Source organism: Bombina bombina, chromosome 6 (genome assembly GCF_027579735.1).
Source record: "Bombina bombina isolate aBomBom1 chromosome 6, aBomBom1.pri, whole genome shotgun sequence".
NCBI lineage: Eukaryota > Metazoa > Chordata > Amphibia > Anura > Bombinatoridae > Bombina > Bombina bombina.
In genome coordinates, this window is record NC_069504.1 from 471,413,319 (window position 1) to 471,429,576 (window position 16,258).

Here is a 16,258-nt window from a genome sequence, read left to right on the forward strand (position 1 = left end):
GATTCTAATTCTAAATTCTTCTTAATCTTCTTAAAGAATACATTAACATTTTATTTTTTATAGTAGTAATATTTTACTACGGTTTATTAAATCACGTTAAATGTTTGAATATTGTGTGTATTATTAAAATCACAAGCAACATGCAAAGGACAAAAACAAAACAAAACTATAGGTTACAACTATAAAAAGTTCTCATTGTTTTATTTTGTATTCTAGATTTCCTTAATTATCACAAGTTCATATACGCACGTCGCATACACTGTCCTTTTAAGAATACGCTTTGAAGGAAAATTGATATAGGGATAACTAGGTGGTGACTTTCTTTGTCCAAGTATTTTAAGTTATTTTTTTTCTGTAAAGATAAATGTGCTTCACAAACTAGAATTCAAGATAGCATAATGCTATGGACCCAATGATCTAAAGCTTTCTGGTCTGGAGAGATCATATAATAAGCCTAGTCAGTAGTGCAAGGTTTAGAAAGGAAACTTTTAGTTTAAAGAGACATGAAACCACATTTTTCTCTCATTATACCGAAAAAGCATATAATTAAACTTACCAATTAATTTCCATTATCAAATTTGCATCACACTCTTGGTATCCTTTGTTGAAGGAGCAATAATGCACTACTTAGAGCTATCTGAACACACTGAGTAAGCCAATGACAAGAGACATAAAATTGTATGGTCACCAATCAATAGCAATAATAGTACACTGTTGCTTCTGAGCCTACCTATGTAGATAAAAGAAGTGGAAAGCGGTTTAAAATGTAACGCTCCATCTGAATGAGTTTTTAAAAAAAAAAATAAAGGGACAGTCTAGTCAAAATTAAACTCATGATTCAGATAGGGCATGTAATTTTAAACAACTTTCTAATTTTTATCATCACATTTGCTTTGTTCTCTTTTTTTGAAAGCTAAACCTAGGTAGGATTATATGCTAATTTCTAAGCCCTTGAAAGCCGCCTTTTATTTCAACGCATTTTGACAGTTCATAGCTAGATAGCACTAGTTTGTGTGCCATATAGATAACATTGTGCTTACTCCCGTGGAGTTACTTATGAGAGGGCACTGATTCACTAAAATGCAAGTCTGTCAAAAGAACTGAAGGGGGCCGTATGCAGGGCTTAGATACAATCAGAGAGAAAAAAAATATATTAAAGGGACAGTCTACTCCAGATTTTTTATCGTTTAAAAAAATAAATAAAAAATGATAATCCATTTCTGGATTTTGGAATTCTGATCTTGAAGATTTGTACATATACATTTGACAAGACCTGGCATTTTATAAATGTATATCAAACGTGGGGTACCACCTAGTAGAAATTGAGGGGTGAGCTACATATTTTAGGAGTGAAATGAGAGTTCTGTATCTATGTTCTGATGTAAACACTATTAATAAAAATGAAATCACAAGATTTCAAGGCTGAGATCAGATCATGGTTGACTGCCTAATCTGCTAGGCATGCCCCCCAGGCCGATCCTTGCCTACGCCAAAGTGGGAAAGCTGCAGGACGGCGTAAAGGGTAGGAAGTGCCATGCTGTCCCAACGGAATTAAAGCCCAGCGCTGTTAAGACGGCATGGAAAGTCCTAATGGCATGAAGAGATTAAAGGGACATAAAACAAGTTGGGATAGAGACAAAATATAATATGTACTTTAATTACTTTACATGCAAATTTATACTGCGGTGCCTCGCCATTAACCCTTTCTTTTTAGTTTATAAATTGTAAAGCTCTAACTCCCCCCACACATTTCCTTCTATGGCTGTGTCTATATCTATTGTGATTTTGGTAGAATGCAAAAGTGAATAGGGATTATCTGCTGTGAACTCAGTTGAAATACAATGCCTGTGTCTAAACACTGATAAGAGGGGTGGAGTTGGCTGCTCCAGGCAGCTTAGCTATGTAATTCATTTTGCTTATTTTTGAAAAAATTTTAAATACTTGCCAGCAATTTTTTAATTTTTTTTATGCAATCTATTTTTAATTAATTAGCTCTTTTAGGATATGCACAGATCTCAACCTGTTTTATGTCCCTTTAAGGTAATTATTTTTTCCTCCTTTCAATAATACAGCAGAAAAGTTGGCCAAATATGAATGATTAACCTATTAAATTGGAGATAGAAATAAAACATGAAATTATTGTTTAGTAAACTATGTGTATATAACTTAACTATAAACTAATCTGACAGTTATTTAACTTCATGTGGTTGTAAATATTAAAAAGGGACATTAAACCTCCCAAAAAAATCTTTCATGATTCAGATAGAAAATAAAAATTTTAAAAAGTTTCCAATTTACTTCTATTATCAAATTTATTTAAGTATGTTATTCTTTGTTGAAGAGATACCTAGGTAGGTAGCGTGCACATGCCTGAAGCACTACATGAGAGGAAATAGTGCTGCCATCTAGTGCTAATGTAGAACATTGTTGCAAAACTGCTGCCATATAGTGCTGCAGACTCTTGAGCATACATTTCTGCTTTTCAAATAAGGATAACAAGAAAATGAAGAAAATAATAGAAGTAAATTAGAAAGTCGTTTAAAATGTGATGTTCTATCTAAATCATGAAAGAAAGAAAAAAAAAGGGTTTTATGTCCCTTTAAGATTGTAAATATTGAGATTGTAATAACCAAAGAAAGGGTCTTTTTGTAAGAAAACCATGATTAATAATTTAGATTTAAATAAAATCCATCATGTTGGAAACTCATCAAAATTGATGACAATTATGGTGAAGTCAATGCCTTATTAAAAAAACACCCTCTTAAAATAAGAAAAAAGGGAAGATACTCTTAAAGAGACCGTAAACTCAAGACGCTTTGTTATGTTCCTATAGAATGACATGTCAGCCAAGTCTAAACGTTTTAAATAAACATCCTTTTTATTGAAATTGTTTCTCCCAATTATCAAATCTCCACCCAGCATTTGCTTTATTTGGAGGAGTGAATCTGGGCTTTTGTCCACAGACAACAAAAGCTAGCCATGGTGACTGTGGACAAATGATTTGTTTCACAGTTATCTGCTAAAGCCAATTTGGGGAATATGTAGCGGGGTTAGCCTTGGGAAATCAGCAGGGTGCATAGCAAGTTCTGAGAGATAGAAAACCTCAATTTTCAGAGCTACATTACAAGTGGGAAAAATAAATAATAAGTGTGTTGCAAAGTTATTTCATTACACAACATTTTATATAAAAGTCGCAAGGTGTTTACAGACCCTTTACATACTGGTGGGCCAACAATGCTGCTTGAGTTCTGGGTGCAAGAAACACAGCTCTAAAAATGCTAGAGAACAAGGTTCACAGCTGGATAGTAATAAAGCAAATAAAAATAAATACCTTGATGCAAGCTGTGTGCGGACTAACAGGATCTACTTACATCCTCTTTCAGTGAACAAACGGAAATTAGCTTGCCAACAAACAGTTACACCTACTATTATGATTATAATCTTGTGTTGTATAAATGCTGCAAGGAGGTTTAACATTTACAGTTACTTGAAAGCCAGAAAAAATGTTCATGTCTTCCAATAACTATTTCTGTTTTGCAAAAAATATTAACCCTCTCACTACCGGGGCTTTCAAAGAAGAACTTGCCCGAAATACCAGAAAACTTTTAGTATTATTGCTATCACTCCATTTAAAATGTAAATAGAGCCTTGTTTTTTTCTATTTACCGTTCAATTATATAAATTAATATTGCTCATGTCCATTTAAAAACAAGCCAAATTATTTAAGGTAGGCATTGACAAAACTCCCAAGAATTTTACGTCTGACTACCAACTTTTCATATTATAAAAATGCACTTTTCTAATTTCTCAATATTTCCTCTAGTTTAACACCTTGAGATTCCAAAAAAAATGCCTTTAACACACACAACTTAAAGGAATAGTCTAGTCAAAATTAAACTGTCATGATTCAGATAGAGCATGCTATGTTAAGCAACTTTCTAAATTTACTCCTATTAACAATTTTTCATGGTATCTTTATTTAAAAAATCTGGAGTATAAGCTTAAGGGCCGCCCATTTTTGGTTCAGCACCTGGGTAGCGCTTGCTGATTAGATGGCTACATTTAGCCACCAATCAGCAAGTGCTACCCAGGTTCTGAACCAAAAATAGGCCGGCTCCTAAGATTTCATTTCAGCTTTTTTAAAAGGGACACTGAACCCAATTATTTTCTTTCGCGATTCAGATAGAGCATGCAATTTTAGGCAACTTTCTAATTTACTCCTATTATCAATTTTTCTTCGTTCTCTTGCTATCTTTATTTGAAAAAGAAGGCATCTAAGATTTTTTTTGGTTCAGACCTCTGGACAGCACTTTTTTATTGGTGGGTGAATGTATCCATCAATCAGCAAGGACAACCCAGGTTGTTCACCAAAAATGGGCCGGCATCTAAACTTTCATTCTTGCATTTCAAATAAAGATAACGAGAGAATGAAAAAAATTTGATAATAGGAGTAAATTAGAAAGTTGCTTAAAACTTCATGCTCTATCTGAAACACAAAAGAAAAAAATTGGGTTCAGTGACCCTTTAAGTAAAGATACCAAAAGAACAAAGAAAAATTTAATAGGAGTAAATTAGAAAGTTGCTTAAAATTGCATGCTCTCTGAATCATGAGTCTTATTTTTACTAGACTATTCCTTTAATATACTTTCATTTGTTAAATAAGTTTATCATTTGTTCTCTTCACTTGCAATTTAAAAGGGATAGTAAACATAATTTCTGTTTTTAAAACAAACATCCTTTTTACTGCAATTATTTTTCAATAGCTAAACTGCACCCACCATTTGCCTCATTTGGAGGAGCCAATCTGGTCTTTAGTCCACAGACAACAAGGCTAGTCACTGTCATAAAGTTAGTATAAAGTAAATTGTGCCTTGATGGTTGTGGAACTCTGATAACTATGCACACTCAAAAGTAGGTTGACATGATTGCGTGCATAATTTTGTTAAAAGGACTGCTGAAGTCAAAATGAAACTTTTATGATTCAGATAGAGAACACTATTTTAAAACAGCTTTGCATTTCAGATCCATTAACTAAATATGCACAATCTTTTTATGAAAACACTTTGACACACCAGCCCCGACTGAGCATGTGCATGATTCACAGAATATATGCATTTTGTGATTGGTTGAGGATGTCACATGATGCAGCGGGAAGTAAAATAAAACTTTGAAATTTGTCAGAAAAAAATAAATAAATCTGCTAATGTGAGATTCAAACTAAGTGCTTTTGCCTTTCCCATTTATTGATTATTCTACTGTGTTTAGAGGTCCTTTAAAGTGAAGGTCAATTTTGATGAATTAGTGCCCGGTTTTTAATAATCCTATTAAAAAACAAGGGCACTTTAAATTCATCAAAATTGACATTTCACTCGTTTTCTTCAAAAACTTACCTTTTAATCCTGGCAGCTGCTCCAGCACTTCCTCCGCCCGTCGCAAGCCATCTTTGCGGGTCCAAAATGACAAATCCAGCTTCCTCCAATCACGGTGTTGCATCAGGCCAAGATTCCCCCCTGGGGGGGGGGGGGAAGCCGTGATTGGAGGAAGCCAGATTCGTCATTTCTGATGTCTGCAGAGGCTTCCGACGGCCGTGGGAATCGATGGAGCGGCTGCCAGAATAAAAAAGGTACGTTTTTGAAGAAAACAAGTGAAATGTCAATTTTGATGAATTAAAGTGCCCTTGTTTTCAACAGGATTATTAAAAATCAGGCACGAATTAATTAATATTGATCTTCACTTTAATTATTGCATCCCTTTACAACAAGCAATTCAGACTGTCACTTGCAGAAATATACCTAAAACTGGAAAAGTGTTTAAAGAGACAAGTCTACTCCAGAATTGTTACTGCTTAAAAAGATAATCCCTTTATTACCCATTCCCCAGTATTGCATAACCAACACAATAATTTTAATATACTTTTTACCTCTGTGACTACCTTGTATCTAAGCTTCTGCAGACTTATTTTGACAGACTTGCATTTTAGTTAAAGGGACACTGAACCCAAATTTTTTTTCTTTCATATTAGATAGAGCATGCCATTTTTTTAAGCAACTTTCAAATTTACTCCTATTATCAATTTTTCTTCGTTCTCTTGCTATCTTTATTTAAAAAAGAAGGCATCTAAGCTTTTTTTTGGTTCAGACCTTTGGACAGCACGCTTTTATTGGCGGACAAATTTATCCACCAATCAGCAAGGACAACCCAGGTTGTTCACCAAAAATGGGCCGACATCTAAACTTACATTCTTGCATTTCAAATAAAGATACCAAGAGAATAAAGAAAATTTGATAATAGGAGTAAATTAGAAAGTTGCTTAACATTTTATGCTCTATCTGAATCATGGCAATAGGAAAATAGATGGCGCAGGTCTGTAGAATAATTTTTCTCTAATTGAAGAGAAAAGAAGGGCTTGAGGTGTATATAAAAACCAGTGGATATAAGTGCAGTATACTCACTCCATAAGTTGTGGGAGTTCAGCTGCGGTGTAGTATGCTTCCAGGTAATGTAGTTCCCCGGAGTAAATGCAGGGTTTCAAGGTCTGATAAATGCCTATTATAGGGCTGCAGATAAATTTAGACTCAAATGACCAAATGTTATCCAGTAAATAAAAGGAAAACAAAGTAGTAACTTACTCCATATAACGCTACTTGTTTTTATTATTTTTATCTTGCTCTTGATAAAGACTTGTTAAAAGTTGAAACGCGTTGAGCTAATAAAACATCTTTTTACCAAAGTTGGAAGATTATTGATACCCTTCTTTTATGTGACAAGCCGGATTCTACGTTATATGGAGTAAGTTACTACTTTGTTTTCCATTATTTACTGAATAACATTTGGTCATTTGAGTCTTCATTTATCTGCAGCCCTATAATAGGCATTTATCAGACCTTGAAACCCTGCATTTACTCCGGGGAACTTCATTACCTGGAAGCATACTACACCGCAGCTGAACTCCCACAACTTATGAGTGAGTATACTGCACTTATATCCACTGTTTTTTTATATACACCTCAAGCCCTTCTTTTCTCTTCAATTAGAGAAAAATTATTCTACAGACCTGCGCCATCTATTTTCCTATTGCCATTCGTTAAAGACAGTCAGAGAGGAGACACTGTAAGAAGGCTGCGGTCTTACCTAAAAGGAGAGTATCAGTTCTTGGTTTTTATTCAAAGTGTTATTTCCATCTTACACTCTGTATTATATATGTTGTTTTTTTGTATCTATCTGAATCATGAAAGAAAAAAATTGGGTTCAGTGTCCCTTTAATCAGTGCCGACTAATAAATAACTCCACAAGAGAGTGAGCACAATATACATACATATCTCGCACACATGAACTAGTGCTGTCTAGCTGTGAAAAACTGTCAAAACACACTTAGATTAGAGGCGGCGTTCAAGGTCTTAAAAATTAACATATGAGCCTACCTAGGTTTAGCTTTTAACAAAGAATACAGAGTGAACAAAGCAAATTTGTGATTTAAAATTGCATGCCTTGTCTGAATCTGAAAGTTAAAATTTTGACTAGATTGTCCCTTTAACTACCTCACTGTGCTTATTGAATTTATCTTCCAGACCTCTGAACACTATGTGCTTCAGCTCCAACATCACAACGCTGCTATATTTCACAAAGCCATTATTTACTCATTCGTTTGTGACTCATTTATAGCTGTCCATAATGAGCCTCAGCAGAGACAATGACATAAATAAACCTAGTTTTACAACATGTCAGCACCCAGGATGCTAATACTTTAGAATTAATTCTTTAATTACTTTAAAGGGACACTCAAGTCAAAACAAACTACTATGATTCAGAAAGAGCATGCAGTTTTAAGACACTTTCCAATTTACATCTTTTGATAGTCCGTTTCTAGGGAACAAGATCCTACTGAGCATGTGCACAAGCTCACAGGGTATACTACTGCTTATGTGAAATTCACAGTAGGTGTTAAAGCATTGTGTTTATTTTGCACTTATACTGCATTGAGTGATCTCTTAGATTTTAATATAGCTACACATTGTCTACTTACTCTGAATTCCTCATTCTCTCTTCCATGCATTTAATATTTAGTTCCCTTTATGTTTAACACATTTGCCAACCCGTTTAAAAGAAGCAATCAATGGCATCTGAAACCCCCAAAAAAAATAGTGTGATTCAGACAAACAATACAATAAAAAAATAAAAAAAGTTTCCAATTTTACTTCTCTTATCAAATCTGATTTGTCCTTTTGGTATTCTTTGTTGAAGATATATACCTAGGTAGGTGCCTGGAGCACTACATGGCAGGAAAAAGTGCTGCACCCTAGTCCTCGTGCAAATGGATAACATTCTTGAAAAACTGCTGCCATATAGTGCTTCATAAAAAGGGCTGGCTCCTAAGCTTGTGTCTGCTTTTCAACAAAGGATACCAAGAAAACAAAGAAATTAATAATAGAATAAAGTTAAATAAAAAAATAAAAAAAGTGTGCTCTATAGGAATCATGAAAGAAAAAAAATGTTGGGCTTCACATTCCTAAAAAAAAAAAAAAAAAGTCTAGGACAGTATATAAACTTTATGTCTGTATTATAAAAAACATTTTTAAATGAATACCCATTTCTTACAGTGTGTTTAAAAGGAGCTTCAGACAATGGTGATTAAAGCATATGCCAACACCCCAATGGCTCACAATAATAGTGGGTTAGGGGATTTTGCTCTTTAACCACTTTGCATAGTAAGAAAATGGAATTTGATTAAAATGTCATGAATCAGCACGTTTTTCTTTTTTAGTTGAACCCTTTAAAGGAACACGAAAGTTCAAAATTAAACATTCATGATTCATATAAAGCATGCAAAGCATTACTGGGAGCTCTCGTTACTGGCTCACCAGATGTCTTCAGCTAGGTCTCATTAGTGCATTGATGATCTCTAACATAGTATAGCTTTTTTTGTTTTTGCACTTATGTACAGTTAATAAAATAGAAAGATACATATTAAAGGGACAGTCTACACCAAAATTGCTATTGTTTAAAAAGATACATCAAGGCCTTTATTACCCATTCCCCCAGCTTTGCACAACCAACATTATTATATTAAAATACTTTATAACCTTTAAACCTCTAAATTTCTGCCTGTTTCTAAGCCACTAAAAACAGCCTCTTATCACATGCTTTATTAGCTTTTCAGAACAAGAGACTGCAAATTGATCTGTGCCACATAGATAACATTGTGTTCTCTCCCGTGGAGTTGTGCAAGACAGCACTAATTGGCTAAAATGCAAGTCAATAGATAATAAATAAAAAAAGTCATGTATGTAATCAGGGGGCTGTCATAAGAGGCTTAGATACAAGGTAATCACAGAGATTAAAAGTATCTATACTATAATTGCGTTTGTAATGTCTGTCGCCATCGGCAGTTGTGCACGCATCCTCAAAAGGAATGTTGGCAGCGCGAGGCAGTCAACAGAATGTTGGATGCGCGCGGAGCCAAAAGAATTCACCTGGATGCAACAAAGCTGCATCCAGGTGGATTCCGAAAATGGTAGGGTAGTGAAAGATGCAGCAAAGGCAAAAGGAGCAGTATAAAAAAAAAAAAAAAAAAAAAAAAAAACACACACTAACCGCCCGTACAAAGGATTAAGAAAAACAAACAACCCACCAAAATAAAAAAAAAAACTAACCCTAATCTACCCATTGCCCTGAAAAGGGCATTCAGCTTTTCATATATATATATTTATTTTTTGATAGGTAAATAAAAAAAGGCTCTATTTCCGTTTAAATGTAGTGATGGCAAAAATCCTCTGGTCTTTTGGAGAAGACTTATACAGAAATGCCCAGTCCTTAAGGGGTTAAAGTGATGGTAAATTCTAGCATTTAAAAACAAAAACGCTAGTATTTACCATCACTAAAGGCAACCTTCATTCATCAAAAAAAACAAAAACTGATGAATACGTAATGTAGCAAAAAAAAAAAAGAAAGTACCCAGCGATCCTTTAAAAGCACTTTTCTTCTTTATTCTCTTTCCAGCAAAGTTTTAGGCAAAATTTATTTTAGGCAACAGAACTTAAAAACAATTATGCAGATATTTCTTGCCAAAGGTCCAATCTGCCCTACATGTTTCGGTTGTTCCTTATTCATGGACATAATTTTGACTATTGCACTTGGAATTGCTATAAGAATTCCCTGTTTTCCCTCCCTTGTTATAGTGTACTTGTTACACACTTTTCTAGGATATTTTTAAGGTGGCATTTTTAAAGGTGGCATTTATATATATTTATATTTTTCTGTTATTTATGGGAGACGTCCCATTTGTGGTCTAATACTGGATCTTTTACTTTTCATTTGTGCCAATGCATGTATATAGTCTACGTTTTTTTTTTTTTATGTAATTTGGTCTGCATGTGAGAATTTATATGCTAGCTTATTTTTAACATTTGTTATTCATGTTCTAATGCACTTTATTTTACCCCTAGATTACCATATTTGCTCTATGAATTCGTGTTGAAGCCATCAAATATATTTTTTGTGTTCTTAAATAAATAGTATCCTTTTAGCACTATTCTTATTGCCTCTCTTCATGGTAATTTGTGGCTCTGCTATTGCTTATATAGTGTTCTTTTTATACCACATGTATCAATATATTACCCTTGCATTAAATTTTCCCAATTGTATTGCCTACTCTGCATGTGAATCTCGAATATATGTTATAGAAATGAAGTACTGCTACTCTTTATATATTTCAACCATCTTCTCAACATTGACACTGACATTGCTATATTGATTTATTTAGAGCACTTTTTTCACTAATATACACCTAAGGAATCACTAATACACACAAGGAATTTATTGGCTTTTTTTTTAGCCCTTTCTATATATGATCTTGATACATGACAGTATTTAAAGACACACACCATTTGAAAGGCACATTGTATTTCTCTTTTTTACACTCCGCATTTAGCGCCTTCCTTTTTTTCTTTTTATTATTCATTTTGGTTCTCATTGTGGAAGGGTTTCCTAGGATAGGCTGCAAGTTATTTTTTGCGCAACACTTTTCTTTTTCGTTTCAAACTGTAAGTGGTGACTAACGTTGGTCTGAGTACATCATAACCTCTTCCATCATTGTAAGGTATGTAGCTTGTTTACTTGGTTTGTAAGTGGATACTCAGCTGCAGAGGGAAAGCTACTTAGTTTTCACTTTTGCAATGTAAATGATAGATTGAATCACACCTTACCTAGATGCTACAATGTTTGTAATAGCACCTTGCGGCTAGAATGTTAATAACTGAAATCAGGATTGTATTAAGTGACTGAGTCAACTTTGCTGTGAGTGATACTGAAATGCAGACAAGCAAGATTTGCACTGTTTGAATTACAGACCGTTTAGCTGAAGGATTGATTCAGTGAGAATTATGCAGGAGTTAGCTGTGGCAAGCTGCGGTTAAGCCGAGACCGATACCTATTACGTCACAGGGGGCGTGGCTTAGTTCCGCTGTTCAGTTCACTCTGTATTCGGCTGTTTGCTATTCCCTCGGTAGCAACTACTTGGAAAGATCACTACGGTAGTAGAGTATGTCTTGCGCATACGCCAGGTAAGCTGTAACTGAGCTTGTTCTTTGTAGAGGGTTTGGGGACTTGCTGCTTGTCAAGCGGATGGTAGGCAATGTGCAGGTTGCATCGGATGTCGACAGTAGCAACAAAGGATAAATAAATAAGTCCTTTTAGGTTATATGCAGTGCAGAAGTTATACTGGAAAGATGATACTGCCACACTCGCAGGTAATATTCAATAACTAGACTTTTAGAGGCTTCAAAGGTTATTCACAAGAGGAGCTTAGTGCAGCTACAAACAGGATCTGGTAGCAAAATACTAAGCACCTGTTTGCAGGTGTGTGTTAGGATTTATAGAGTGTGTGGGAGGAGTTAAGGCAATGGATAGATCCTGACAATCATTGACTGGCATCTTACCGGCCCCCCTTAACATGCTGTTTCGATCCAATCTACTGACCTCCAGATGTGCTCTATTAATCACTTTTTGTGAATAACCTCTCTCTGTCTGTGTTTTAATACTTCACTCTCTTTGTTGAAGTCCTCTTCCAAGGAGCAGTTCCATTTAATCCTCATGTGAAGAAGATGATTACTCTTTGCATGAAGCAAAGAGTTGGATAACATGGGCTTCCGATATAGAGTGGTAAGAATCCTTCCACTTGATACGTCTCCCTTCAATTTAATATCCAAATATGGCATGGTGTCAGCTTAAACCTGTGAGGTGAATTCCAGGCCCACCTCGATAGAGTTGAGGTAGGCCAGAAAGTCTTGTATTTCTTCAGCTTCTCCTACCCAAACGAATAGTAAATGATCAATAAATCTCTTGTAAGATTTGATTTTTTCTCTGAATGGGTTCATATCTCCAAAGACGTGGGACAGCTCCCACCAACCCATGAATAAGTTGGCATATGATGGGGCAAATTTGGCCCCCATCACTGTCCCACGTATTTGGAGATAAAAAGTTTGTTCAAACTTAAAGTAATTGTGGGTCAGGAGGAACGAGAGGGCCTCCACTATAAATTCTATTAGATCCACATAATTGCTGAAATATTGTAGCATATATTTCACAGCTTTAAATGCCATGCACATCTGGAATAGCTGATACCCACTACGTCCACCGTCATCCACATACAATCATTCCCCCACTCAACACCCTCCATGACTTTCATCAGGTGGGTGGTATCTTAATGGTAAGATGGCAAGAAATGGATGATCGGCTGCAGAAGGGACTCAATCCATCCCGATAGTTTTCAAAAAGAGACCCTATACCCAAAACTATCGATCGGTCTACCTTTCACCTCCTCCAAGGTTTTATGTACCTTGGGGAGGTGATGGAATATAGGAATAACCGGCTTCTGTACCATCAAATAGTCAAAAGTTTCAGGATCAAAGAACACCCTCATCAAACCGTCATCCAACAAGTGCCGTAACTCAAACCCATATTTCTCTGTCGGATTGTAACTCAGTTCGCTATATACCTGGGTATCTGTTAACCGTCTCCTTTACATATTCATTCCTTACCTTCACAACTATGCAGCCCCCGCCTGTTTTATTACAATATCGTCCCTTTTGCCCAGCTGATGAATACGTACCTTTAGTTTGCTGCAGCACTAACCTAAGCGACTCGGGACGCCCACGGCACAGCTCAGTTTTTTCTATGAGTTGACGTTTTCACCTCTTAGCCAATAGCCCTGCTTGCCCTAAGCCAATAGCCGTGCTAGCCTATGGCAAAATGCCAAAGAGGTGGAGACGTCAGCTCATTGAAAAAACTGAGCTGTGCCACGGGAGGGCAGAGGAGGTTAGGTTAGCGTTGAAGCCACAGCGAAATAAAGCTAACTATTCAACAGTTTTTTTGTTTTTTTTTTACAAAACTGATGAATGAAGGTTGCTTTTATTTTTAGAGATGGTAAATCCATCACTAAGTACTTTTTAAATCTGTAAGTCAATTATTTGATTCTGGATAAAAGCATATTGTACTATCATCTAAAGCCAGTTTTAAATATTTTAAGAGTGAGCCCAATTTGTTTGTAATTCATGTCCTATTACACAGAAAAGTGAGAGGCTTTTAATGTAACAGAACGAGCAAAGCTACCATGACAAAGGTAATACGAGAGGCATAGCCTTATCCAGGTCTTATTTTATTTATTAACACTGGTAACCATATACTGAGTCCAGGATGGTAAACGGTCTTAAACACAATTCCAAGCTCAAGGACAAAAAATATCAGCACATACTATAAATAATGGTCTTGAAGTATAAAATTAAGTATGTTATATATGGAAAATGAGCTAAAGAACCATTTCCATGTTATGTATTCATTAAGTTTTAAAGGTGCACTGAATTGATGCACAAACTATAACATACCACTTCTAGTCCTTACAATAGTATCAAGACACTACAATTAGAACATATTTTCCAACAATATGCAATTAAACAAAATGTTTACATATAAATGTATAATTGTTACAATACAATATAAAATAAAATATTTATTACAATAAAAACAGGGCTCAACACATTTGTTCAAAATCTAGGAGCCAGGACATAGATTTAGGAGCCAGAAAGTTTTGGCCATCCCCAAATTCCCTACAAGTTTGATAAATAAACTTCACTTAATAAATGTATACCTGTATATGGTTTTCTCTCTATATTGTATTGTAATATTATATAACATTGTTTTATTATTGTTCAAATGATTGTTGAAAACTGGGCTTGGTACTAGTAAAAAAAATAATTATTTACCCACATCAGGACTTGACAAACATGTTGAAGGGACTTTAAAAGTGTGACTGACCCTTCAGTATCTTCACTGGTTCCTGCAAATTCTTTAAATTATTTATTTTCAGTTTACATTCTTATAGAAACTAAAAAAAAAAAAAACTGAAGTTTTGTTCTTCACCAATTTGAATATACACTAGTGTATTATAAACCTTTACTAAAATAAAGCATGCATATGATTTATATAATTTTAATATACTGGATTATGTATAGTGTATAATGTATCCAATACTAATTTGTAGATTATATTTATATATATTGTAGCTATTAGTTCTATTTATAGTAGTTCAGCCACAGACTGGATAAACTTGATGAAGACACGTGGCCTTGAAACGAGTAAGCTAAACTACATATTTAAATGTGAAATTATTATTTTTTTAATAAATTGAATGTCATTCATTTTTTGTGTAAATATATTCTTCTAGTAGTGTCTAAAAAAATGTAGTAATACATTAATAAGCGTCTTTAAATATCATCTAGACTATGAAAAACTAATTCTATTTAACTCTCTCTGTGCAGTACATTATGTTAAAGTAACTTAAAAGGACATGAAACCCAAAATTTATCTTTCATGATCCAGATGTAGCATGTTATTATAAACAACTTTCAATTTACTTCTTAAATCAATTTTGTTTAATTCTCTTTGTATCCATTATTGAAGGAGCAGCAGTGCTGAACATATTGGTAAGCTAACAAAGACAGGTATATATGTGCAGTCTCCAATCAGCAGCTAGCTAGCTCCCTGCTCACAAGCCTTCCTATATATGTTTTTCAACAAATAATACCAAAAGAACAAAACAAATTAGCTAACAGAAGTATATTAGAAAGTTTAAAATTGTATGCTATGAGTCATTAAAGAAGATCTCGATGTTTCATGTCCCTTTAAATCAGTGTATTTGCAATTATTGAGCATTTAAATGAAATCCATCCTCTATTTCGAGGATAGTATATAGAACAAACTGGGTCACCAGAAGACATCTCCAATAAGCTATATATTAGCAGACATCTCAACGATGATGTGGAAAATTGAAAGTATATTTTATACACAGAGGTTAACAGATACAGAAGTATGCAGTATGTATTGTAATTGATCCCTTTATAAGTGTGTCTTTAATTATCATGAAAGCCACTTCGAAGAAGAGCAAAATCACAGCACCAAGCCTAGAGGAAAGCGAAGCAACAATCAGCCTTGGGGCAGGCAAAAAAGATGCCCCGACTGACAATGATATCTCTAAGAATACATGCACGATCAAACCCTTACCAGCTACAGAGCTGCATGTATCCATAAGAAATACTTTAATTACACAACTCACCCAAAAAATTAGGTTAAGAAAAACCAAAACGGTCTTAGAGGAGATCACCCCGCACTGCCCCATCTCTCCGTTTTTAATATGGAGGCCCGCTGTGTGACGCAGCTCCCGGCCCACTGGATCCCACGGCAACTAGCACAACCTACCATCTACGTCACGTATGCGCCTTGAGCCTTGCAAGTCAGCTGACGTGCCTTTTGGCAAACATTTTAGATTAGGGCAGCGGCATTTGTTATGAATTCTTTCATACTTTATGTATTTTCTTTGATATTTACTGAAGGTGAAACTATTACATATTCACACAATTCCTTTTTTGACTAATGCGTAAATGGGGTGTAGTCTTATTTACAATCCAGGAAATAATTAATTACGAATTGTTTATGGTGTACTGCTCATACTATTGACAATTGTCTCCGATTGTTTTAAGAGTTGGAATGTTTAAAAACATGTGATGCTGAAGAGTTTGAAAAAAAAGTAAGGTAATATCTGAGTTTAGCGTTCTAAATTATTTTCTCGGCCTTATAGCATTATTTTACTTTAAAAAATGGTATGGAGGGGTTTAAATGAGGGCTACCAAGAATACTACAGTGTTTGTGTCTCAACTAACAAAAAGGGGAACCATATTTTGTGGTGCTGTTCTCTCCATATACTTAAAAA

The 16,258-nt window shown here is 34.9% G+C and overlaps 1 protein-coding gene across 1 annotated transcript in view; it reads right to left on the minus strand.

The window, feature by feature from the left end:
* TSPAN3 (tetraspanin 3) overlaps positions 1-15,742 on the minus strand; it is a 114,865-nt gene extending 99,123 nt beyond the window's left edge. The window contains exon 1 of the mRNA XM_053717261.1: positions 15,605-15,742. Within this exon, the coding sequence (XP_053573236.1) occupies positions 15,605-15,667 (63 nt within the window). The 5' untranslated portion in view covers positions 15,668-15,742. The remainder of the gene's footprint in view (positions 1-15,604) is intronic.
* Positions 15,743-16,258: the final 516 nt, after the last annotated feature.